Source organism: Biomphalaria glabrata, chromosome 10, assembly GCF_947242115.1.
Source record: "Biomphalaria glabrata chromosome 10, xgBioGlab47.1, whole genome shotgun sequence".
NCBI classification, from domain to species: Eukaryota; Metazoa; Mollusca; class Gastropoda; family Planorbidae; genus Biomphalaria; species Biomphalaria glabrata.
In genome coordinates this window covers 39,915,342-39,942,348 of record NC_074720.1, presented here as the reverse complement: position 1 = coordinate 39,942,348, position 27,007 = coordinate 39,915,342, and the positions used below count along the sequence as shown (strand labels likewise).

Genomic DNA, 27,007 nt, shown 5'->3' with positions numbered 1-27,007 from the left:
ATGATGGATATTCTTAGAGGCGTCTTTGGCGGCTTCATAGGAGAGGGCGTAGACCAGAGCTTCGCTGGATTTGCGCTTACCACTGATTCTTATTGCCTTCTTCAGTTCTGGATCTCGAATAGCATCAATGAATGCATCAGTGATAATGACGTCCAGAAAGTCTTGTGCTGCTGTTGGATATGCCAAATGAGCAAGACGTTCTATGTCCGCCTCTAGCTCTTGCAAGGTTTCACCGGAGCGTTGTTGTCGGGTTTTCAACTGAACTCTATAAACTTCTTGTAAATGTTCGTCTCCGTAACGGAGCTCCATAGCCTTAACAATGGCAGCGTAATCTTGTTGATTTGTTATTGACTGAAGCAGTTCTGCTGCCTTCCCTCTTAAAGCTAACACCAGAGCAGTCGCTTTCTCTTCTTCAGTGTTCCAGTTATTAACCTTGGCCGCTGCCTCAAACTGTCTTTTGTAAACAGTCCATGAGATGGATCCATCAAACACAGGCGGCTTTATCTTCCCAGAGATTTCGGGCACTAATGTTTTTGTTCTAGTACCCCGTTCCTTACTCAGTTGTTCTTGGACATGAGTCCTTATCTCTTCCATTTCTTTTTCCACAGTGTTGACTCTCTGGTCAATCTTCTCGTTCATAGAGCTCATCAGTTCATTTACGTTTTCATTCATGGCGTTTATTTTCTTGAGGCTCTCCTTCATTAAGTCCATCTGGCCCTGCATGTTACTCAGGACCTCTGTCATATCTGGGTTTAATTCAAATATGTATTCATCTGGATCTTGATCTTCCTCAATAAGGGCCTGTCTTAGGCGTTCTGTTAGTGTTTCTTTGTTACCATTGAGCTGCAGACCTCTCTCACGAAGTTCTTGCCTTAATTCTTTGACCAACAGCTGGTTAAGTAGTTTCCTCGAAGACATTTCAGCCAGAAAATATCCCACTTCTGACACCAATTGTTACATATTTCTGATTTTCTGGCTAAACGTACTAGGCACACAAATAAAAGAAACACTGCAAAGAACTTGACGACTCAACTTCCAGCTTTAAATAACTTTATTGAATTATAACTATAACAATTCGTCACTGTAACATGTAGCGTATACGTCTTACATCGACTGTATCGACTGTAACGGCTCAAGTCCACTCTCTTCTACTGTCTCGCACAGTAGAGAACAGTGTCGACGACTGTACTGACTCTTTTCACATGAACATCTCTGGTTTATAAAGAGTCCCTAATCGCTTGTCTATTGTTGCAAAAACACTGCTAGTACCCTCTGGAACAACATGGGAGGAAACATCACATCCTGTTGTTGTTTATACATGTCGATTCCAGAGTATGCCTGCTGCAGTGTCATCTCGCCGAGGTCACACGTAGTGACCTCTAACTGTCACTGTTCATTTGTCACAATGCCCCCCCTTCGTAAATCTGTTCGTCCTCTGGAACAACACATGAGGCACGTCCCATCCTGTCTTTGTTTACATGCATAGATTCCAGATAACACTCGGTGCTGTGTCATCTCGCCGGGGTCACACATAGTGACCTCTACCTGTCACTGTTCATTCGTAACAATATATATATATATATATATATATATATATTCATTAAGTAAAGTTCTTCTTTCGGACTTAGTGCTCTATGGGGCAAATGATGTAAAGGTCATCTGTTTCTATGGCCCACAGTTAACGAGGGTGTCATGTGGCCAGCACAACGACCAACCACCTTTTCCCCAATGTTTTGTACCCATTAGTGCTGGGTGGACTCAGAGGCGTCCTGGAGATCGCCCCAATATATTTATATGTATGTATGTGTGTGTGTGTACATAATCTTTATTACATTTTGACCCTTTATTCTTTCGGAAGACGTATTGTGCCCTAGAATTTCTTCCTGGAGTTAGTGGAAAAATTGTAGGCTCCCCGCCATTGCCAGCAAAGGGGTCTGGGGGAGCGCTAGGAGCCGCCAAGCACTATTTCTGGTATTGAAAGCCAACATTAGTGTTACTTATGACGTTCGGAAAAGTGCATCAGAACTTTGAACGATCTAAAATTTCATGGTGTCCGATTTTCAATTTTTCTTGTAGTTTCTGAGATCTAAACTGGACTTACGGACAGACAGACCACACAAAACTAATAGCGTTTATCTTTTGGTACCTCTAAAAATGTTTTCTACACATTATATACTTTAAAAGGTTTTCTGTTGAAGCAAGGTCCTATTTACTTGAGAACAGCACAATAACAGTGTTTTTATTCTTTAGATATATTGAACATCATGTCGGGATATATGACTTGTTTTAAAGATACATGACTTAATTTAGGAATATATGATATTTAGTGGCAAGCGTGGTCGAGAGGCCAAGGGCGCTTGAACTTGGCTTGGCTTGAGGTTCGACACCCGACTCGGGCAGAGTTGTGTTTATGAGCGCCTAAAGGCAGCACGGAAAACCAACCAATAAGCATGAAAGTAGCGCTATATAAAAGCTATAATAATAATATATGTTTTAGTTTCGGGATATATGACTTGCATTAAGGATATCTGACTTATTTAGGGATATATGACTTATTTTTAGAGATATATAACTTAATTTAGGGATATATGCCTATTACTTAATTTAGAGATATATGACTTAATTTAGAGATATATGACTTAATTTAGGGATATATGACTTAATTTAGGGATGAGTGACTTAATTTAGGGATATTTGAACATAAAGTGTGCATACTTTGTTGCCCTCTTCTACCTGTGTTTTTCGAAAGAAAATGGATGCGCTGAGATGAATTGTATTGGTTTCCTGTCCTTGAATCGGGAAAGAATCTGATATGACTAAACAAACCAATTCTGAAGCGGCAACCATTGCTACGGTGTTTTTTAGGACCATCGGATCTCTTCCCAGAAAAATGATGAAAATAAAATAGTGTAGAATAAATGAGAATTGGACAAGCTCACATACGTTTACAAGAAAAAGGACGCCTATTATAAGCTATCTCGACATGACCAATGCATAATTTAAAATGACGCCTATTATAAGCTATCTCGACATGACCAACGCATAATTTAAAATGACGCCTATTATAAGCTATCTCGACATGACCAATGCATAATTTAAAATGACGCTTATTATAAGCTATCTCGACATGACCAATGCATAATTTAAAATGACGCCTATTATAAGCTATCTCGACATGACCAATGCATAATTTAAAATGACGCTTATTATAAGCTATCTCGAAATGACCAATGCATAATTTAAAATGACGCCTATTATAAGCTATCTCGAAATGACCAATGCATAATTTAAAATGACGCTTATTATAAGCTATCTCGACATGACCAACGCATAATTTAAAATGACGCCTATTATAAGCTATCTCGACATGACCAATGCATAATTTAAAATGACGCCTATTATAAGCTATCTCGACATGACCAACGCATAATATTTCGACTCAAAACCGGACACAACAGAATAAGACAACATATGTTCCGGAAGCTTAAAGTCGGGACTAGCTAAACCTGCCTTTGTGGAGCATCACCAGAGAATGCTGACAATGTCTTTCAAAGTTGCATATTTTACCAAGAGACCCGAACAAGACTCTGGCGCCAAAACCTTCCTATAGACGAACAACTATACGGAGAACTGCCTGATCAGGACACCACTTCCGGTTATCTAAACCCTTACACGTGATGATAAGAACGAAGAATCAAAAGAGTCCACCCCAATGTCCAGGTCTTTAATAGCAGAGCACAATTAGGAACATCTAAATGATCTAGTAATATATCCTTTCATCAGATGGCCCCTAGTTTTGGACATTAAAGTTTGTTTTTATTGAGCTATATTTATTTAGGAGCTCAAAGCTGCTCCCCATTATTCGTTGGAACATTCCAAACTTGTTTGAAGTAGCTCTTCATTCAAGTCATTCAATAGTTCACTATCAAATCTGGTAAGTGTGTCGTCTGCTATGACGTACGTCGAGTACTACAGTCTACTGATATCATCGCACCAGGACAATATAGCTGACATTAGGGTATTTTATATTTAAATTTTTAATTTTCGATGCTCTATGGAGACTCAGGAATTTTATCTCTGGCGATTTTCTTTTCTTTTCTTTTGAAGTGAAGGTCTTGAAATAATGGAATGAAATCAAAATAGTGAATAAGTTAATCCTCTGCCATAAGTGACAGTGAGTGAAGAGAAAGATAGAAAAATGAGGTCGCTTTGTCCTAGTTGGGACGGGGGGGGGGGGTCTTAAGTGAGGAATGCGAGTGCACCTATCGTTTTAAACCCGTTCTCAACCCCCCAACCACCCAACCACCCAACCCCCCCTTATGCTGAATTCGCCAGTTACGCGAAGCCTTACTACTCAATGCGTTTTGGGTGGACTCTGGTGTGTAGTCCACTTGGTCACTTGATAACTTTATCTAAAAGATGGGACTGTTCAAAACAAGAAGGCAACCAGCAACATCACAAGACTTGATTGGCCACATCTCAACACATCATCGCTGCAGATAACGCAAAAAAAAAAACCACTGTGTAACAAGATAGTATGTAGCCTTGTTCAGATCAACAGGACCAATTGCAGACCATTAACTGGCTTGATAAGATTGTATCATCTCGTTCTGTGCTGTACCTATAGCTTGTATACGGACTTAAGTGTTTCTCCTTCTATTTTTCTGTATGAAACTAGCTTGGAAATAAGCAGGAAATCAGTAGACCGGATGTTGTTTCCCCTTATTCTGAGGTCAGTATGCTTTCTATGATGGGTTTGATCATTAAGCACGTGGTTAGGGCATGACAAGGAAACGGGGCACCACACAGGGACGAAAGATAAGAGATGTAAGCGTGCACACTTGTTGTTGACTTACACATAGAACTATATGAAATGGCCAAAGAGTCTATTTTTGCTAATTTTAATCTTCACCCTCTCCTTCACCTATCCCTTAGTCTGTTGGCCCTAAGCGGCTGCCTAGTTTGGCTATGCCGGCCCTGCTCAACCAAAAGTCTGTAATTACAAGTCTGAAGAGATCGGGTAACAGCTTCCATAATATGCTGACCTGAGGGTCATGGTAGGCTACGGAAAATCGGATGGTGGCGCGAGTAAAATATTATATTATGAGCTTTAGAGCGAAATAAGACTCTCGAGTAGTAGCGGCCTTAGGGGTCGGCAAGAGGGGTAACTGTCCCAGGCCCCGCGCCTGAGGGGGGGGGGGACGAACGGAGATTCCCTTTCATATTCAGTTAAAAAAAACAGACCAGTTTAAAAAAAAAAACAAGACTTGTTACTTCATATTTTGGAAGTCTTTTCCTGCATCTGTAATTCTATATAATACCATATAACCAAGTTAAACCAAGTACCATTCAAGCTCTTAACCGTTAAGCGCTCGGCTTCCGAATCTGGGGTCCTGGGTTCGAATGTCGGTGAAGACTGTGGTTTTGAATTTCGGGATTTTTAGGGCGCCCCTGAGTCCACCCATTTGTAATGGGTACCTGACTTGAGTTGGGGAAAGTAAAAGGTGGTTGGTCGTTGTTTGTTTGTAAAATGTTTTACATGTTTCGGATGTTCCTTCAGAGTTGAAGATAGTTTACTTCCTAGTCCAAACCTCCGGCAGGGCGACGGGGGAAGGGAGCGGGCAGGGTTTGAACCCTCGACCGTCGATAAATCCGAACGACAGTTCAGCGCGCAAACCGCACGACCAGGCAGCCATCCGCCATTGTGCTGGCCACATGACACCCTGCTTGTTAACCGTTAGCCATAGAAACATCATCTGCCCCATAGATCGCAAGGTCTGAAAGGGAAACTGTACTTTACTTACTTTAATGTAGTCAAGTGGCTAATAGTATGGTACATATTCTGGGAAAACAAAAGGCCTGCAGCATTGGAGCCTGACGAGCCCGTTAGCTTTAAGTGGTACGGTATTTATAACCTACCCTTACGGCTCAGGGCCCCGGATATGACGCTCGCCCAGGACCCCGCGCTCTGCTAAGGCCGCCTCTGCTCTCGAGAAATGAATTTATTAGGCAAGAATGAGCCACACCATCTTCAAGTCTTTAATTAGCGTTAAGGTTAAAACTTTGATTAAACAAGGTTACAAAAGACAGTTTGTGTGGAAACACAAACTCAAAATCGGCCCCCGAAGTAAAATGTTTTACATAATTTGGATAATCCTTCAGAGTTGAAGATAGTTTACTTCCTAGTCCAAACCTCCCGCAGGACGACGGGGGATGGGAGCAGGCAGGGTTTGAACCTTCGATCTTCGATAAATCCAAACGACAGTCCAGCGCGCAAACCGCACGACCAGTGGTCCACCCAGGTAGGCTTCAATATTTTCAGAAAGAACATCCGAATGAAATTATATCAAAGACAAATGAGAGATAAGAATGGAGAAAGAAGGTTAACAGATCTTGTGTAGTGCCCCAACCGTCCCGCAGATCAAAGGATACGTGAAAGTGAATGTAAAGTTAGATGTGAACCTGGCCTAACTAGTTTGTGGTCTATAGGGCAGATGATGTAAAGTTCATCTGTCGTTGTGGCCTACGGTTAACGAGGGTGTCATGTAGCCAGCACAACGACCAACCGCCTTTGCTTTTCCCCAACAAATGTCAGGTACCCATTAGAGCTGGGTAGACTCAGAAGTTGAAAATCCCAGTCTTCACCAGGATTCGAACCCGGGACCCTAGGTTCGAACTAAATAAATTAATTTCTTTGAAAAGGCTCAATCTCATTTTCGAATTCTCAAAAAAAAAAAAAAAAAAAAAAAATTCCGCTATATAAAAAAATGTTCACGAAAATGATGTTTATAAGATTACTATTCGTCTTAAATTAGGTGTAACATATAATGCATACTAATTAGCTTTTTCTTATAAAAAACTTCTTGCATAATTGATTTTTAAAAATTAGAATTTTCGCTTTCAGGAAAAAGAAAGTAGCCGTTGCATCAGAACTTTGAATGGTCTAAAATATTGTGAAGTCGGATTTTCAATATCTCTTCTAGTTTACGAGATCTAAACGGGACGGACGGACAGACGGACAGACGGACAGACATTTCGCACAAAACTAATAGCGTCTTTTCCCCTTTCGGGGGCCGCTAAAAATGCATATATCGTTACGTTTTATTAACCCTTAAAACGCGTGTGGTAGTTTAACTTCTAAACATCAGAATTGTAATTCAATTTTGTATGCACGCATTGTAAAACAGCTCAGCACTTTAAGGGTTAACTAGTGTAAGGTTATCCAGTCCATGTCACGCATTTGAGGAAAAAAATCGTTCTGTACAGCCATTAGAGAATTGCGTACAAAGTTTTCCCGTGCAAGATAGGTCGATGAAGGATGACAAAGGTGAATATTATCTTTTATAACCAAATTGTTAAATGTATAATGTCAGAAAGAAAATAGAAGCCATCATTAGCTAGCAGGTGACCTTACGTCGGAACTAACACGATATTTATCAGTGCAGACATATACGATTAATTAACTAATTTGGCACGCACGGCGCAATTTACATAAATATTAGCGAAACAGCTAAACAATATCTCCGAGTCAGTGTTGGCTAGAGAACAACGGATCTCAGATTATGGTCTACGTGAGGTCTAGAAAAGTTTCTGCACGCGCCTTGAAAGCTGTTTTACGAGATTTGAGTCTAGTTGTCAGTCTAGTTGTCAGTCTAGTTGTCAGTCTAGCTGTCAGTCTAGTTGTCAGTCTAGTTGTCAGTCTAGTTGTCAGTCTTGTTGTCAGTCTAGTTGTCAATCTAGCTGTCAGAGTGTTTTTCTCCTCACAATATTGTTGCCAGCTCGTGTCATGTTTTAAGATCTAGAGGTTCTCAATCAGCAATAAACAAACAACTACCATTTGTGCCACGGCGGAAACCAGACTTTATTATCTTGAACGAGTGAACCATTGCGCACATTATCAACATCCCCTTTTCTTAAAAAAAAATATATTAAAAAAAAAACATTTCGGGGAGAATCAATAAAAAAATTAAAACAAAAAAACACAACATAAATAACAAAACATAACATACATATATACGCTTCAATGAATATGAAACATATCACATTTAAAAATCAACATTCAATAGTTTATTAATCACAGAATCTTATCGGTTTCTTCAACTGATCTCTTGGTCGCAGGAAATGATGAGTTGTTCTTTGATTGTCGTTTCCTAAGTTTGTTTGTAATGACCTATGGCGAATGTGTATATCGTGAGTTCTATTGTCCTGTAAGTTGTCATCAGTATCGGGGAATATATCTCGTTGTTCTGTTTCTCTGTTCGGCGGAAACCATACTTTATTATCTTGAAAGAGAGTACACCTTTGCGCACCATATCAAGAAAAGTTTCAGCACGCGCCTTGGAATCTGTTTACGAGATTTTAGCGTAGTTGTCAGAGTCTTTTTCTCCTCATAGTTGTGTTGCTGTCTCGTGCCATGCTTTCTGAAGCCTCGGTGTGTGGGGAGAAATGTCAGGAAACAAAGTCGACGACAAGACCAGAGGTGGCCTTAGGGGGTGGAGAGTGGGGCAAGGCCCCGGGGTTTTGAGAGATGGGGGGGGGATGAGACAATGTTTGTAATGACTCAATACTAAGACGCATAGAAGTTGGGTTTAATTGGGGATTTCCTGAGTGACGTGACAGTACATTAAAAACTTAGAACGGAAGTAGGTTAGAGACCAGAATAAGGAACGAAAGAGAGACCTCTTATCGTAACGCTTAGAACAGCGGTTCTCAACCTTTTAAGCTCGGCGACCCCTTTTTACAATCCCCCACTCTGCCGCTACCCCCCACCCAACCATACACAAATACAGAATTGTAGGGTAGACGATAACAATCCATATTTCCGATGGTCTTAGGCGACCCCTGGCAAATGGTCAATCGACCCCCAAAGGTGTCGCGACCCACAGGCTGAGAACCCCTGGCTTAGAATAAACGTGTTTTCATGAGCAGACGACTTGGAGAGTTCCCTTCTCTCTGTAATCAAGTTTTGTGTTCTGAAAGGCCGGATTAAATTTATTCTATTTCAATTTGTTCTGTTGATGGCGTGTTAAGAACGCGTGACTACAAGTAATATCATTTCAAGTGAACAGACTCACAGCTTGTTCAGCAACAACACATCCACTACCAACCATCATAGGAGCATCTGTTGTCCTGCCGTGGCCCTGACTTGACACTCGCCCAGAGCCCCACTGCCAAGGCCGCCTCTGAAACCAGTCACTTGCTTCGATCAGCTACTGGTATAACAAGAAGTAACAAAGTAAAATTTGAATAGCTCAATGAGAATCCTTTTTTTTTTTTTTAACCGACATTGAACTAACTGACGATATACTGATTGACAACATAAACTGACAATAAACTTCTGACGGGAGACGCGGTGGCTGAGTGGTAAAGCCTTTGGCTTCCGAATAGGGTTCCCGGGTTCGAATCTTGGTGAATACTGGGATTTTGACTTTCGTGATCTTTAGGACGCCTCAGCTCTAATGGGCAGCTGACATTAAAAAAGAATGGTCATTGTGCTGGCCACATGACACCCTCGTTAACCGTGGGCCACATAAACAGACCTTTACATCATTTGCCCCATAGCTCACAAGGTCTGAAAGGGGAACTTTACTTACTTTTAGACTACTGACGATACACAATAGACTGACCAGGTACTAAATGGCAGGCAATAAACTGACACTAGATAGGACAATTTACTGACAATAGATAATCCGACAAAAGGACAATAAACTAACAATAGACTGTGAATCGATACTTAAATTCTTTTAGTAGACATCCTGAAAAGATTAAACCCACTACATATCAAGCAATGATACACATTGTAATCCAAAATTAATAATAACTCAGTAATAGACTGAACAGGAAGCTTACAGTGTATAGGCTCAACAGACTGATTTATTGGATCATGTGATCATGACATGAGATCGTTTCCTCTAACATTAGGTTTTCAAAACGAAAGTTCAAAAATGCACTACTACGTGACGCGAGTGATTTCCCTTTCATTAATCAAACACGTCTGTGTAGAAACTAGAAGCTTTCGAGAAGCCAATGTATCAAACAAAATAATTAATTGCCAATGATTATTTGACTAATTGTTTAATTTTTAAATTGATTCTTGTTTTGTTTGGTACGGTAAATAATTGTTTACATTTCTAACTTGATCCGAGATTGGGTGTGGAAAAAAATAACGTGTTCAAACTTTTAACCAGACAGACAGACAGACAGAGTGAGTTGATAATAAGCTTAAAAAACAAACGAACTACAATTTCAACATGCATATATTTCGTTAATGAATTTCAGCTCTGCAAAGTCTTTAGGAAAGTTTAGACTTGATGAATCTCATTGTACTAAGTCCTCAACAAAAAGTGATTTGATCGTTATATGGTCTACATTTATTGTACAATGACCTAACTTTGTGTTCCTTCCCCCCCCCCCCAATCAATGTTATAGCAGACTTGTTACAACACCGAGGGATGGGGGGTGGTTGACAGCTGTTCAATCAAATGGGAGGGATTTCTCTGTTTGCTGTCATTGATACAGCATGCTGACTTGAACTCTTGGTCGGCTCGCGATACTGATGTATTGATAAATATCGTCTTGATTGACGCGAACACATTTTTGTTTCTTAAAAGAGACAAAGTGAATCAATATCGATGAATCACTCATTTAGTGACTCATTAGATTTAATAAGGTTACATTTAGGCCTTGCGTATTGCTGTCTCATAATGTTTGAAATACCATCTTTGCTAATGGTCCCAAACAGTTTTAGTTCTCAAGTTATCTGTATCTTATATTGTTCCCTAAATCATCTCATCTTTAAGTGTTCCCAAAATAAATCATTCGCATTTTATATTGTTCACAAATAATTAATTCTTACAGTTTTAATCGCATCACATAAGAATAAAAGAAATCACATAGACAGTCAAAAACAGTCCCCCCCCCCCTGCGCCGAGCTTTCTTTCCAAATATCTTCCATTAAGTATCTTTCCGTTGACTTAAGGTTATCCTGAGCTTCTTACATTTATTAATTAATTATTTTTTTCTTGTGTTCGCTTCACAAGTTTCGAATGTTCCTTTAGAATCGAAGATTATTACGTCGAATCTAAGCCAAAAACTCCCGCGCATGACGGAGGCGGAGTAGGGGGGTGGCCATGGTTCGGACCGGTATAATTGAGACGACAGTCCAGAGCGCATCCCAGACGATCTTGAAGCCACACATTTGTTGCAATAGGAAGGCATAGACCAGGGGTTCTCAACCTGTGGGTCGCGACCCCCTTGGGGGTCGATTAACGAATTGTCAGGGGTCGCCTAAAACCATCGGAAATATGGATTGTTATTGTCCATTCTTCTATTGCTGTGTGGGTGGGGGGCGCGGCAGAGTGGGGGATTATAATAAGGGGTCGCCGAGCAAAAAAGTTTGAGAACCGCTGGCATAGACAATACGAACTTAAGATTCAAACCAAAATCCGTCACTTATTTATCACGAGCAACCAACTACTGACCACTCCGGTTTTATTGCTATGTAATCAAACAGTTCAAACTGACGGCAATCACTAGCCAGGGTAATCGTTGATCTACGAACCACTTTGCGGTAATCACTTTGAACCATGCACACTGGTCATGCTAAAGCCAGCCACGAGGCTCGGCCAATCGGTGGTTAGTGTGTTATCAGTATGATCAAACTCTAGTAGGTCAACAATGTGCTGTTGGGGGTCTAAGTTTTAGTTTGAAGCCGTGTTTACATGTGTCGAGATAAGAGTTGCAATGGTCTTGTTTTGAAACAACATACTCGATGGCAGATAGAACTCGAGTCTCTGCCTATTTGTCCATCAGAAGTTGAATCTAATCATTAAAAACCTTTCTTTCAAATATTGATATCTTTCAAACATTGATATAGTTCATTAGCTAAACTGAAGGTCACCTACAAAGGCCGCGGAATACACATTTGAGAACACGAGAAAATACGCAACCTATGACAGACGTAGACAGCGAAAAAAAAAATCGACCATCGGCAGACAATGGTTATGCCTGCGTTAGATGTGGCAAAATATGTAGGTCACAGTTGGGGCTGCGAAGCCACGGGAAATACTGCATTCCTCATTGATCTGCGGGCTCGAAGACAAGCCTTATTATTATTATTATTTGGTCCGACGATGACCTTCTATGGCTGCTAACAGGGGCGGACTGGCTGTCAAAATCGGCCCCGGAATTTCTTTAACATTCGGCCCCAAACTTGAATATCATATAATAGGCATCCAACTCTAGTTCTTCTTGTCCTAAAAATCAATTTGTTAAGTTTGATAATGTATCGATAACTTAACGCATGCACACAGTAAACTCTATATCTATATACGAAATATAAGCGTTATGTTGCTTTTCAATGGCTAAGTATGTAGGGGCCCTTCAAGGATGAAGCCTACTACGGCTGTTGGCTATTACATTATTTCGGAAATAGTGATAAGATAAAAGTAGCATTATACTGTAAGAGTCTGTTAAAGTTGTGTTTTAAACACGACGCTCAGATGGTCCCTTTTGCAACAAAATGCTATAAAACCTTTCAAAAATTTAATACTTTCTATAGTGACATTCGCGAGGCCCTTTAGGTGGCCTTACCGGCCCATTTAGGTACCGGCCCACCGGGCACTTGCCCGAATGCCCATATAGCCAGTCCGCCCCTGGCTGCTAACCACTATTAAAAAACACGAACTTAAACTTTCTGGCCGCATCACAAAGTCCCTCGTAAAGACCTTCCTTTGGGTAAAAGTACCAGGAGAAGAAAAAAAAGAGGCAGACCGAAAAGTTAAGGAAGACATTAAGGAATGGGCTGGCCCTGCCATTGAAAGAGATTCTATTCCATGCAATAGAAAGAGAGTAAATGTGAAAGATCTTCGACAGATCATGTGTGGTGCTTCAACTGTCCAATAGACTAAAGGGCTGAGGAAGATGAAGGTATGGTTATAAAACACTGTATCTAAACCCCCACTTCCTTGCGGCTAAGCCAAAAGATAAGGCTTTGGGAGTCAACCCTGATGGAAAAATCAGGAGTCGATGATCCTTAGGCGACTAGCAACACAGTGCTTCTTGTATGGAGAAGCTGCAGATCTAACTGTATCGAATAGGTGTCGTTCTTTTAAACGAACAGCTGCATGGCGATTGGGGGAACTACTTCTTTGGCGACGGCATCGTTCTGTCAATAGCCAATTGCCCAGGCCATCGATGAAATGAACCATAGCAGTCCTACAAGCAGACTACACAGTGTTATGACAGCTGTTTGGGAGAGACGCCGATGTCGGAGTGAATCCTTCCTTTATAATCGCGTTTTTCAATGAGCTTATAGCTTACTCTGTTCATCTGCGGTAATGGTGTTAAGAATAGCCTGCCCCTGGTAGCATTCTAGCGTTCATTTGCAGAACCCAAATAAACGGTAAATCCCAATAAACGGTAGCACCTAATAAACAGTAGAACCTAATAAACGACACTAATAACATTTCAATTCAGGCACCTTTATCTTCTGTTTATGACAACTTTTTCTGCTTTCCTTAGCCTCTAAAATTTTACTCTGTCTATCTCTTTATCTCTTCTGTGTTCATTTATTCTGAATATGAACTAATCAATAAATATGGCTAGATTAAAATTACTCCGATAAAGCTGATTTTGCAAGGTTCCCATGGAAACGAAACCTTTTTGAATATTTGTGAGGAATGTACACATACAGGCGCGCAAACAGAAAAGTAATCCCGTTTCAGACCTTGCGATCTATAGAGTAGATGATTTAAAGGTCATCTGGCAAGATAGTTTGAGAGCCTTTGACAAGATAGTTTGAGAGACACTGGCAAGATAGTTTGAGAGCCTCTGGCAAAATAGTTTGAGAGCCTCTGGCAAGATAGTTTGAGAGCCTTTGACAAGATAGTTTGAGAGACACTGGCAAGATAGTTTGAGAGCCTCTGGCAAAATAGTTTGAGAGCCTCTGGCAAGATAGTTTGAGAGCCTCTGACAAGATAGTTTGAGAGCCTCTGGCAAAATAGTTTGAGAGCCTCTGGCATGATAGTTTGAGAGCCCCTGACAAGATAGTTTGAGAGCCCCTGACAAGATAGTTTGATAGCCTCTGGCAAGATAGTTTGAGAGCCTCTGATCTACTTCCGCCTCTTGAAACAAGATTGGTGTCCAGCTCGTTTCCTACAATCCAATCACCTCGTTTCATGTACATCTCTTTGTTTCTTCATAGGTCAGTGCCGATTGTACTATTTAAGTAGATTTTAAGCTATACAATTTATTTTCACAGTTAGTTAGAAAGCCGTCTAGATTAAAATATTCGTACTAATCATACGTCCTTGACCTTGTCCAGAGTTAAAGATTTTTGTATTTCACTCGGTAATTTAAACTTTTGGTATTTCACTTGGTATTGGCATTTTGGTATTTCAATTGGTATGTATCATTTGGTACTTCAATTGGTATGTATCATTTGGTACTTCAATTGGTATGTATCATTTGGTACTTCAATTGGTATGTATCATTTGGTACTTCAATTGGTATGTATCATTTGGTACTTCGATTGGTATGTATCATTTGGTACTTCAATTGGTATGTATCATTTGGTACTTCAATTGGTATGTATCATTTGGTACTTCAATTGGTATGTATCATTTGGTACTTCAATTGGTATGTATCATTTGGTACTTCAATTGGTAATTAGCATTTGGTATTTCACTTGGCTCTCTACATGTCTGGTATTTCACATTTGCTTGATTAGCGTATTGAATCTTCTAAATAATATTGTCCAAAGCCACTGATTCTCTGTCGACGCTATCATTGGTCGGAAAAAAACAAAATGTTTTAACTTCCAACTTGAAAAGTGTCACAGCCTCTTCTTCTACGTAACTTGGCAAGTAAAGGTCATGGGAAGTTCACTATAGTCATAAATACTCAATGGTCTGAAACGATTTTAAATCCAAACAGCATGGGCTCAGTATTAAAGTAATAAGTAAAGTCCCCCTTTGAGACATTGTGGTCTACAGGGCAGATGATGTAAAGGTCTTCTGTTTCAGTGTCCTACGGTTAACGAAGGTGTCATGTGGCCAGCGCAACGACCAACCGCCTTTACTTTTCAGTTGGGAGAACTCAGAGGTACCCAAAGATCCTGATAGGAAAAAATTCCCAGTCTTCATCAGGATTCGAACCCGGGATCGCTTTACCGCTCAGCCAATGCGCCTCCTGTCGCTGCCTCTTCTACGTAAAATGTCAAGTGAAAGTCAGGGGAAGTTCACTATAGACATAAATATTGAATGGTCTGAAAAGATCTAAATCCAAACATTATGTACTCAGTATTATCATTCGAAGGAAACTGGGTGACTCAAACATTCTACATCCAGTCGTCAGAAAATAATAAACTCGTCATAAGCTGAATAATCTCAGTTTTACCCGTTTTCTGTGTGTTTGTGTTTCTATGTGTATGTGTTTGTATCTGTGTCTTTGCGTGGGTGGGTGGTCTAAACATCATGGTTATAAATAGAAGCAGAGCCTAGTTTAAATTCAAACACTGATATAACCTTCTATTATATCTTGAGGCCGTGTTGATGTAAAATTAAAAATTCGGTATCTTGTCTTAAGTGTGTTTCAATGAGTCAAAGTAACTGGGTTAAAAGTACATGAGTCATAACACTGGGGTTATTAAAACAATGAATAGTGTCAAAACCATAGACATAAATAAATATAGACTGGAAAAAGGAAGTAACTTCATGTAACTTGAAAACATGTATATCTATTGTATTCGGATTTCCGAAATATGAAAAGTTGCATGATCTTCATTCTTAGAGATTAAACAAAACTACACTGCCTCCTTATTTACAATATATATAGGTGTGTATAGATATGAATACTTAACTTTTATACTGCTCATAAATGCTGTATAATAAAGTACACAAAATTGCAATTCACAAATTTTCGTTTCATAAAACTCTTTCATTGGCCAGTCTATATTTATTTATGTCTATGGTCAAAACATATTCATTTAACCCCACTATTGTCATTAACATAGTTCCGTGTGATTTCATTTCCTTAAATAAACATGAAACCTATTCGTTGTCGGAATGATTTCCGTTACTGGTTTCTATTTTTGAAGCGAAATAAACATTTGTAATAGGACTATACAACTGGAATCATCCGAAACAGCACGAGGTGTTCTCTTATAAATTACGGACTTTGTTCACAAGGAAAGATGATTACGTCATACGCGTAATGGCGTAGCCATGTGTTCATCTAGTCATACATGGTAATGAGAGACTTTATTTATGCAAGTCATTGGTCATTGCTACTTCACTTTTATTGCAGTCTCTGTCCTGAAGTTTTTTTTTTGTTGTTGTTCATTTCTATAAACCTCATGGCTCTATTCTGCGTCTGTTAAAGTCTCTTTATGACCCTTGAGTGGACCTCATTCACCAACCGTAAACAAACAACATTTAGCCACGTGGTGCTCTATCTCTTCTGTATAATTTACGATCTCATGTTTAATTCATGATGGTTGTCACGTGACAGTTTTCCCCCCATTGTTTTATCAATAAGATCACGTGACTAAATGTTGTTTGTTTACGATTGGTGAATGAGGTCCAATGGAGGGGCCCCAAATCTTTCAATACTATGACTTATCTCTAGCCTATTTGTGGAGTGGTCAGCCTTGTCGCATTTTGACCGTGTCTAAAAAATGAAAAACGCGTTGTTTATGTTAGAGAGTAAGCCAAAAGAAAGATAACACATTACAAGTTGCATTTATAGATATGAATAGATGTTATGGTATCAGCCATCACTTGTGATCGATGCGTAAAATTATAATCTAGCGCGCTTGTATAAATTAGCATAAATAAACATAAAAATAGCATCATCTATTCTAAAATATTGGTCAAGTTAATTTAAATAATAACTAATATTCAGCGCATCAGGGATGTTCAGGTTGTACTGGTCAACAGACCTGATTGTTCAAGATTTCGCCATCTTCATCTTATATGCCAGGGTGTGTTTCGGTCACTGCGCCGTTTTGAAACTACTAATAGTAGAAATGTTTTCCTATTAAACTGCCCACAAAATGATCATAATACTTTGAGATCCCTGACCTTTAAACAGGGGGAGGGACGGGACCTCCCTCAGAGGTTATTAACGAGACCTATATACTGACAATTTGTATTCCGTCAAACTTATGTAGCCTGCACATTCTGACAGTGATAAAATGCAATGGTCTTGAAAAACTCTGTACTCATTCTTGACACTAAACCATATTACATTCTGTACGGTATGCAAATTATTGTGTCCCTTTAGTATGACTTACATAACACTTTTAATCCTGTTATAAAAATGGTTTATATGTGCGTGAATAAAAAATCAGTTTGCTATTTAATTGTTATGCGTTACAACGTGTAACATTGCGCCAACTATTACTACTATGCGAATGAAAGTGTCATCAGATTTTCAATAACGCTTTCAGTTTTTGTTTTATTTAAACAGGCATCAAGTAACCAATAACGCCTATCCCTAACTTAGACAATAACAACATAATAATGTGTAGTTATAAAACGACAGTGAAATGATCCCTAAGCTCGACCTGAAAGTCAAATGAAACACAATTCTATACAAACACACATTGAACTAAACGACCAATGTATGTCATTCTTATTAATATTTATACTTAGTGTTAAGTAGGGCAGTTCCTTCCAATGACATTATGGACATGTTTTATAGACACTCGAAATAGTGCAGTCCCTTGTTCAGCTATGTCTTATGGCCTTTTTATGTTTTCTTATTGGCTCGCTAACTTACTTTCTTTGCCTTTGTTTTCTCTTAAATTTTTTGTTTCTTTATCTCTTTATGTCTTTGTTTTTTGTGGAGTTTTTTTTTTTTATATTCAGCTATTAAATTGTGTTTTATATCTGATGTGGATAAAGAGCAACAAACCGCATTTCCTGTCCTCTTCGATACGTTACACACATACATACATACATAATTATTCATACATAGATACATACATATATACATACATAAATACAATACATGCTTACATACATACATACATTCATACAAACATACAATACATGCATACATACATTATGATACATACATACATGCATACATACATACATACATACATAAAAGTTCCCCTTTCAGACCTTGTGGTCTATAGGGCAGATGATGTAAAGGTAATCTGATTCTGTGGCCTACGGTTAACGAGGGTGTCATGTGGCCAGCACAACGGCCAACCGCCTTTACTTTTCCCCATCTAATGTCAGGTGCCCATTAGCTGGGTAGACTCAGAAGATCCCAAAATAAAAAATCACAGTCTTCACCAGGATTCGAGCCCCGGACGTCAAGCGCTTTACCAATCATACATACATACATACATACATACATACATACATACATACATACATACATACATACATAAATACATACATACATACATACATACATAAATACATAAATACATACATACATACATACATACATACATACATACATACATACATACATACATACATACATACATACATAAATACATACATACATACATACATACATACATACATACATACATACATACATACATACATACATACATACATACATACATACATACATACTGTGGTTGACGGCCGTTGACTTGTAGCACCAAACTGCTGGTAGACAACTAAACCACTGAAGGCGTATTATATCTTAACTCGTAAAACTTGAAACAAAATGAATAAATTCTTTGTGGGCAATAGAAAATATTACTTTTATTATAATATAGACAAAATCAATTTGATTTGAAATGAAATAAATATAGTAGACATTAGTAGTAACCTAAAATTGTATTCTGAACAAAATCCCACTACAATGACACGTCTTTTCAATCAAGCTTTCTGAAGTCGTCTGTCCTAACTAAGTCCACTGACGACAATACCACCTATCTGGCATCATTCACAACCAATCACTAACTTCTTGCCACCGTCACTGTAGAAACACACACACACACACGCTTCATAACACATACAAACATAATCGAGCAGGGTAGGCGGTGCCTCATTCCCAGGAACCTTCTCAAGAGAGAGGCCTCTACAAAAGAGATATTTTATTTTAATATCCCCGGGGCTTCCACTAACTTAAACCCGGCCCTACATACATATCAACATACGTGCCTAAACACATACAAGTACACACATATAACCACACATATCCACATACATGTACACACATATAACTACACATATGTACATACAAGTACACACTTATAACTACACATATGTACCATACATGTACACACATATAACTACACATATGTACATACATGTACACACATATGTACACACACATTTATTAACCGGAAAACCAGCACGTGCACCTCAAGGGACATCTTCATGTGTAGTCATCATGTATGTCTAACGTCCAGAGTACTACACAAATCAATACATAACAAGTCTCATGTAAACACAACATGTTAGCTATATGGAGTTAAGTTACTCTTTCCCAACTTCCTGTTGGGAGGTGGGCCTCGTTTTCACAATGAAAGTCGGATAATAATAATAATAATAATTATAATAATAACCAAGTTGCAAAGTTAATACACCAACACTTGGCTTTGACGCACAATTTGATCGGTAAGGACACTCCTCCTTATTATAAATACTTGCCACAAGAGGTTCTCGAGTCTACTGAACATCTGCTGTACTGGGATAGGCCTATTCTGACCGACAAAACTGTAAATTTCAATGATTTAATCGCCCGGATTTTCAATTCGTTGTTAAAAAAAAGAAAAAAACGCTACCATTATCGACATCGCCGTACCACTGTCACATAATTTAAGAAAAACTGAGATAGAAAAACAAAGAAAATATGGGAACCTAGGCTTGGAGATTAAGCGTCTATGGAAAGTGTCCAAAATAACAATATAACCCATTGTTATATCAACCGAGGGGATAATAACAACTGACCTCACAGACACCTTCAAGGCCCTTAACATTCCTGGGAACATAATCGTTGCCTGTCAGAGGTCGGTACTGCTGCAGACCTGCCACATCACCAGAAAATTCCTCAGTGGAAACTGTTAAAGGGACTACGATGAATTTTGTTTCTCTTTAGCGAAACTCGACCCTGGCAGCGCCAGAGAATGACTACTCGTTCGTTTCTAACATAATAATAATAATAATAGGGCCTGCTGTAGACCAGCCTTGAAATACGAGGCCCTTTTGGGGACCAGATATTTTATGGCAGTGCTAAGTTGTAGCTTGTTTTACCTATCATTTGTTTGTTTTTTTGTAAAATATTTTACATGTTTCGGATGTTCCTTCAGAGTTGAAGATAATTTACTTCCTAGTCCTAACCCCCCCCTCCCCCGCAGGACGACGGGGGATGGCAGCGGGCAGGGTATGAACCTGGGACCATCGACAAGTCCGGAGAGGACACTCCAGCGCACATAACGCACGACTAGGCAGCCACCCTGTTAAGTCTGGCCCTGCTGCTAAACCACATGCAGATGTGTAGATAAAAAAGGGGGGGGGGAATTAGAAATACACAATGAGTATAAATAAATAGTTACTAATGTTACGAATATTTGCTTCATTGTTGATATTTTTTAAAAGCATTCCTACATTGTACCTCCACGCAATGTTAAATAATACATTTTAATCAGTGGTGAATATAAAAAGGAGCGTATCCACCCGACCGCCCCTACCCTTTCTTTGCCTGAACAATAGGACTTAGCAGATGTTGACTCTGGCGGATCCGGTTTGGGGGGGGGGGGGGCGGGGGGTTTGATTGATGCAATTGCTTTAAAGGGGGGGGGGAAGTTTTTTTTTTAAATATTTATTTTGTTTGTGTGTGTGTGGAGAAATTGCAAAATTTTTTAAAAAATAATTAGCTAATAATTTAATTACTACCTAGGGAGAGCGGTAGGGGGGCGCGGTGGCTGAGTGGTTAAGCGCTTGGCTTCCGACCGTTCGAATCTCGGTAAAGAAGACTTGGATTTTGAATTTCGGTATTCTCTAGTCTAGAGGGTAAATGACTTAAGTCGAGGAAAGTAAAGGCGGTCGGCTGTTGTGCTGACCACATGACACCCTGCTCGTTAACCGTTGGCCAAAGAAAAAGATGACCTTAACATCATCAGCCATATAGATCACAAGGTCTGAAAAGGGAACTTTAGTTTACTGATTACTACCTATGTTTATATTGTGTTAGGAGGCGCGGTGGCTGTGGTAAGGCGCTTGGCTTTCGAACCGAGGGGTCCCGGATTCGAATCATGATGTAGATTAAGATTTGTAATCTTTAGGGTCCACCCAATTGACATTAGTTGGGGAAAAGTAAATACGGTTGGTCGTTGTGCTGGCCACATGACACCTTCGTTAACAGGTGACCTTTTCTTCATCTCCCCAATGGATCGTAAGGTCTGAAAGGGGGACTTACTTTTTTGTATAGTATCGCTCCCCCTTTCTCCTTCCCTTTAATAAAGTTGTTGCTTACTCACACTTTTTAAAAGAACAATCTTGTTATGTACCAATGTCCCGTTATATTTTGTTCTTATTTGATTATTTATTCTATCTAGTAATGAGTCACGGTTTGACTGTACTCCAACAGTCTAGTTATCTATTGCACTAGCTGCCACTTTGTCAGGTTCTTTACCTCAGAGGTTCTCGCAAAAAAAAAAAAAAAATTCTTAGTCCCTTGCCAACATTATCTCCCTTCCCTTCGGCCCACGTCTTTTTGAGGGAGACTATCACGGAGGCATTGTTCTGTTTGATTCGGCTACAATCTTGACATGAGTCAGATCACTGTGGACAATGGCCATTGTGATAGTGACAATAAGCTTTGACAACTCATTGTTGTGGTCAGTGGTCCAGTCTTGTTGGAGTCTTAGTGATCAATCGTCTATTTAACGTCTGCACGCACACACGCACGCACTGTCTTGACTGAAAACATTTTATCTTTTCTCTAGCTTTCTTGTCAGATTGTGTAAGATTGCCTTCCCTTTTTCCATATAAGCATTAAAACATTCTGAGAAGCAATAAAAAGAAAGTTTTTCTCCTCTTTATAAACGCATTTTTATGGTAGAAAAGAAACATTTTAGTATATTTTATGCTAAACCACTCTCACCTAACGTCTTACTTTAATTTATTCTTATAACTCACTATTGGGTATTTGGCGGCAGAGTATACCCTATGCATATAATCTACTGTAACAAACTGAAGCAATAGCAGATGAACTTTACATCAATTGCCTTGTAAATCGCAAAGCTTGAAATGTGCACTTTTATAGTACTTTTTTTTTTTAAACTAAGTCAGCTGACTAAATCCACTTTTCGTCAGCAGACGATTTAAGTCTCACCTACTATTTAGCTTAACAAGTGCTTAGTATTCCTACACTTTTCCTTTCTAGTGATCTAAATCGACAATGACCTGGTCAAATACCAACACACATACACACACCTCCATAGATACACGTTCACATATGCAGGTTCTGTGCTGGACTTTTCAAAAGTGTCAATAAAGAAGCACTGCCATTTGTTATCTCATTATTAGCTGATCGAGACCATAAAAGTCTTTTATTTCCAATGTTATCTTCAGCACTGACACTTTAAAACATTATGTAGACCAGTGTTTCCCAAACTGTGTTCCGCGGAACCCTAGCTTACCGCGAGGCCTGAATAGGTGTTCCACGAACTGCTGGAATCATTACCTAGACTCTAGTAGGCCACCACGTGAATTAATCTCTTTAAAAAGTCAGCAAAGTGTTCCGCTGAATACTCAGAATAGGCGAAGTGTTCCGTTGAGGAAAAAGTTTGGGAACCACTGCTGTAGACCAATAGTTTGTGAAGCCCCGATAAAGCCGAATGGTAATGTCGCTGATCAAGATTTTTTTTTTATCAAGAGGGTGACGAATTTTAAAGGAGGGACGAACTCGAGACGTCTCCAGAGTTTTTATTTATTTATTGTCACACGTGTTATTTGTGGAGCCCCAATGGCTGGGGGGGGGGGGGGGCTGTAGGGCTGAAAATTCTGGTTTCTATTTGGGGCACTACGCTGGACGGCTAAGTTTCTTGCCAGAGCACTACGGGAGGACTAGTCCTTCCTGCTCTGATTTTTCAATAGGAGTTCATCTCAGGTTTCTATTTGGGATACTTTTGTTCACCCTTATATATATATATATAGTCCATCGTGGTTCGATGATGACCACTTTTGTCACCCAGGGGGCTGAGGACCTTGCCCTGGAGTTTTGTGCCTCCTCTTGTTGCTGGTGAGACCTATGTAAACCCTTAGTTCAAGGATGAAACCATAAAAGTTTAATCAATTTTTTTTCAACCTGTAAGTAAAGTGTAGTAACCAATTCGGACCCAATGCAATTCAGACCCGATGATCTACAGTGAAGATAATGTCAAGGTGATCTATTTCTTTCGGCCAACGGTCAACAAGAACTACGAACAACGGCCTTCAATTTCCCCAGCTAGTGTCAGGTAACCATTAGAGAATGCTGGACTCGGGGAGGCCCCAACAAATCCCGAAATTCAAAATCCCAGTCTTCACAGTACTCTAACAAATTTTACTGCAGATTGTATTACTAATTATTCAACCCATACTTTACCAATAATTTAACTTACATTCAATTCTTCAACCGATACTTCAAGATTACTACAACATACCCACACAACACATAAAATATTTACTCTAATCAATTTTAACCAACTCTTTAACCAATACTTCAGTTACGTGAATTGATATAATAAGGTTTATTTATCTTTACACTAAAAACATAGCACGGTAATAACATCTAACCTTTGTTAGTAAAAAAAAAAGGGTCTCCAAGTCTTTGTAAAAAAAAAAAATAACTTTATTTTCTTTATAAAGCAAAAAAAAAAGTTAATTACCATTAATTGATTAAATTATAGGTCAACCTTTTACATTGATTCGTGTATTGTCATCAACTATAAATAATTGTCTAAAATTTCAACTTGATCCGAGAATGGGAAGTGGGAGAAAAAAACATTTACAAATTTGTGCCAGACAGACAAGAGTGAGTTCCCATGCATCAGAATTGTACAAAATAGAACATCATATCGTCCCTCCTCCGTTATTAATTTGGAATCTATATGATCAATAATTTATAGAGGAGATCTGTATTGGAACTAAAAAAAAAACAACAACTCTGCAGCATTAAATTGCAAAATTGTTAAAAACCGCTTCTTTTGTACTTTATATTCCAAAAGTAATTTCTTAGGGCCAACATTTCCTTTTTCTTAACGTCTGCAAGGGAAGCAATGCATCACGTCTGCTGCACTTCCGCGCCCCTTACATCATCACTTCTTAAATTATCTCCCCCTTTTTCATTCAAAACTCGTTTCGTTCTATACGGAAATAATACAAATTAAAATGACAAATAGTTGTAGTCTTTCGACTTCACTCCCTCCAACCTTTGACCTCGCCTCCGCCAAGCCCCTCTTTCACACTGCATGCATCGTTGACGCAATTTTCACATCTTTACTAGCACCCGCCAGTGGCCCGGCGTTGGATGGGGGGGCCACACTGAAATTAAAACAGACATTTTAATGAAGTTTCTCGCGTCCTCCGCAAGACGTCTCGGTTTCCGTTTCACAGTCATACCTGCCGTAAGGGGGGAAAACCCTTGTCATTTCCTTCTTTAAATTTTTTTTTATTTATAAACTTTTTTTTTTACTTTTAAAATGTTACATCTTGAAACTGTACACGCATGTCGTAACTAAATTTATACAAACCTTCCTCTCTTGTCCACAGCTCTATTTTTAGCATTGGAGTTTTTCTCTGCACCCCGCTCTCAGAGCTAAAATCGTTGGCTGAACAGTAAGGGGACACTACTACCGTCTCAAGTGAGGCGTTCAGCAGACGTGGGGGCTGATTTTAAGCGAAACGCTCTGACGGGGGAGATTCTCAGTTTTTCCCCAAATCACAATCGAACTTTATTAATAGTGGTGGGATTTCTGTTCAAAGGATTCAACTTTTTTAACAAATTGCAAGTTATTAGAACTTATTTTTAGTAGACCACAACATTATATTAACATATATTTTTTAAAAAATATTTATATTACTGTGCTTCGTATCAGTCGATTACATACATTAATTACATATATTTAATAAGATCTAGATCTATCTGTATGTAAAATTAAAGAGGATCTACCAAGGCGTTTGTGTGTGTTTGTTTTTTATTATGGTGTGTATTACGCAGAAGTAGAGATTATTTATTAAAAAGTGACTTTTAGTAGGCGCCTGGGATTCCTGTTTTGATTTGGAAACTAATACGGATTGGATTTAATTCAAGGGACAGCACTGACCTTCGTTTTGGTTGTGATTTTTTAAAAATATATTTGTGGTGATAAAACTGTGATACCAAATGGGGCGGACACTGGTGGTCAGTGGACTTGTGATAGCAGTATATATAGTGGTAAGTCTTTTTTTTTCCTTATTTTTTTTTTACTTAAATTGCCATTATATAATTGTAAAAAGGTGTAACTCTAAAAAATGTGTATCAGTTCACTGTAATCATTGTGTGTGTGTGTTAATTAAAGACAGTGTTTGTTTTTAGAGGGGTGGGAGTGTGACTGTTGATTTGAGACCGGCCACGTGACACACTTAAATCACTGGAAAGGCCGTCGATTTATAAGAAGACATTCAAAAGAAGCATTCAATCATGATTGTATAGTTCATTAAGTTGATTCCAACTCTTTAACTCACTCAATAGTTCTTCAATTAAGACGAAAGGAGCCTTCATTATTCAGTGAGAATAGTGACATATATTAAATTTTACTGCAAAATGTAACTTCCTATTTATAGAATGCCATACTTCAAAAATCTATATAAATTATGATGAATACAAAACAATTTCATAAAACTTTTTACTTTAAAAAAAATATATATAATAATTTTGCTTTTTTAAATTTAAATTTTGAACATTTTTATTTATTATTTTATTTTTCTTGAACTTTAATCTATAAACAAATTGATTCTAAACAAGCATGAAGTAAATTATAACTTTTGGAATAATCTTTTATCTGGGATTTTGCATTACTGCTTATGAAACTATAACTTGTCTCCCCTTGTTGTTCTCATCAACCTGTTCTTCGATGATACAAAGTTGATTAAGAAGATTATCATATCAAACATCTCTTATAACAAAACCCTTATGCAGCCAGAAAAAATATCCAATACAAGCCCGGATTAATACGCAGTGCTTGAGAACCATAACTAAATTGCAAGTAAAGATCGAAATCTCACATAAAAAAACGTCGTTTCAGACGAAATTCAAACTCTGATGAACTGGTAGAATTTCAGCCAAGCGTTTTATACCATCGTGCCACTCCAGCAGCAGTTCCCTCTACTGAAAGTCAGTTGCTAGAACTGAGTCGCTCGTGTAATGTACGTTTTTAGGTGTCCTTCAAGTAGAGTAGCGAAGTATAGGGTTCAAGAATAAGATAGTGCCCCCATCCTCGAAGGTTAAGTGAGAGAAGACAAAGAAGTCATCCTGTAAGTGTGAGTACAATGACACCATTTCATGTGTCTAAGCAGAAGTGTCTTTTCAGTCAATTCAGTTACAATTTCATACAATCAATAGTATCATGACATCCCAATGCTTATACAAGTATCATTTATAAACGACTAACTTTCAATGAACCATGTGGTCCCCTATTAGTCCTTCATGGGCCTGGGCGATATAAACCCCGCCGCGTGAAGTTGCTACGCCACTGCAACGAGAGTAGTTTTTGTTTTTTCTTCTGCGTGTCTGGATGTTTTATGTTATTTTAATATAAATGTCATTTTGTTTTGTTTTTTTAATTGAAGATAATAACAATTAAGATTGTGGTTTAATGTTTCGTTTTGCCCCAAAGCTTAATACAACTTTTGCATTTACCTTTTTTCTTTAGTTCCCCTCTGTCCTTCTGTTTATTTATTGCTATTTTTTCCCCGCAAGAGTGAAGTCTAGACATAGACCTACACACACATACACACACATACACATATATATATACACACACATATATACATACACACACATA

At 38.7% G+C, this 27,007-nt stretch overlaps 1 protein-coding gene across 3 annotated transcripts in view; it reads left to right on the top strand.

Annotated features, from left to right (window-relative positions):
• The window catches only part of LOC106079953 (WASH complex subunit 2-like), an 85,826-nt gene that overhangs the window by 21,098 nt on the left and 37,721 nt on the right, over window positions 1–27,007 (top strand). Inside the window, exons 1-2 of one of the 3 annotated variants that reach the window (XM_056043453.1) lie at window positions 4,545–4,732; window positions 24,735–25,398. In XM_056043453.1, coding sequence (XP_055899428.1) covers window positions 25,348–25,398 — 51 coding nt within the window. In that variant the 5' untranslated portion in view covers window positions 4,545–4,732; window positions 24,735–25,347. Of the gene's footprint in view, window positions 1–4,544; window positions 4,733–24,734; window positions 25,399–27,007 lie in introns of those variants that run through there. The other 2 variants (XM_056043455.1, XM_056043454.1) reach the window with 2 other exon arrangements.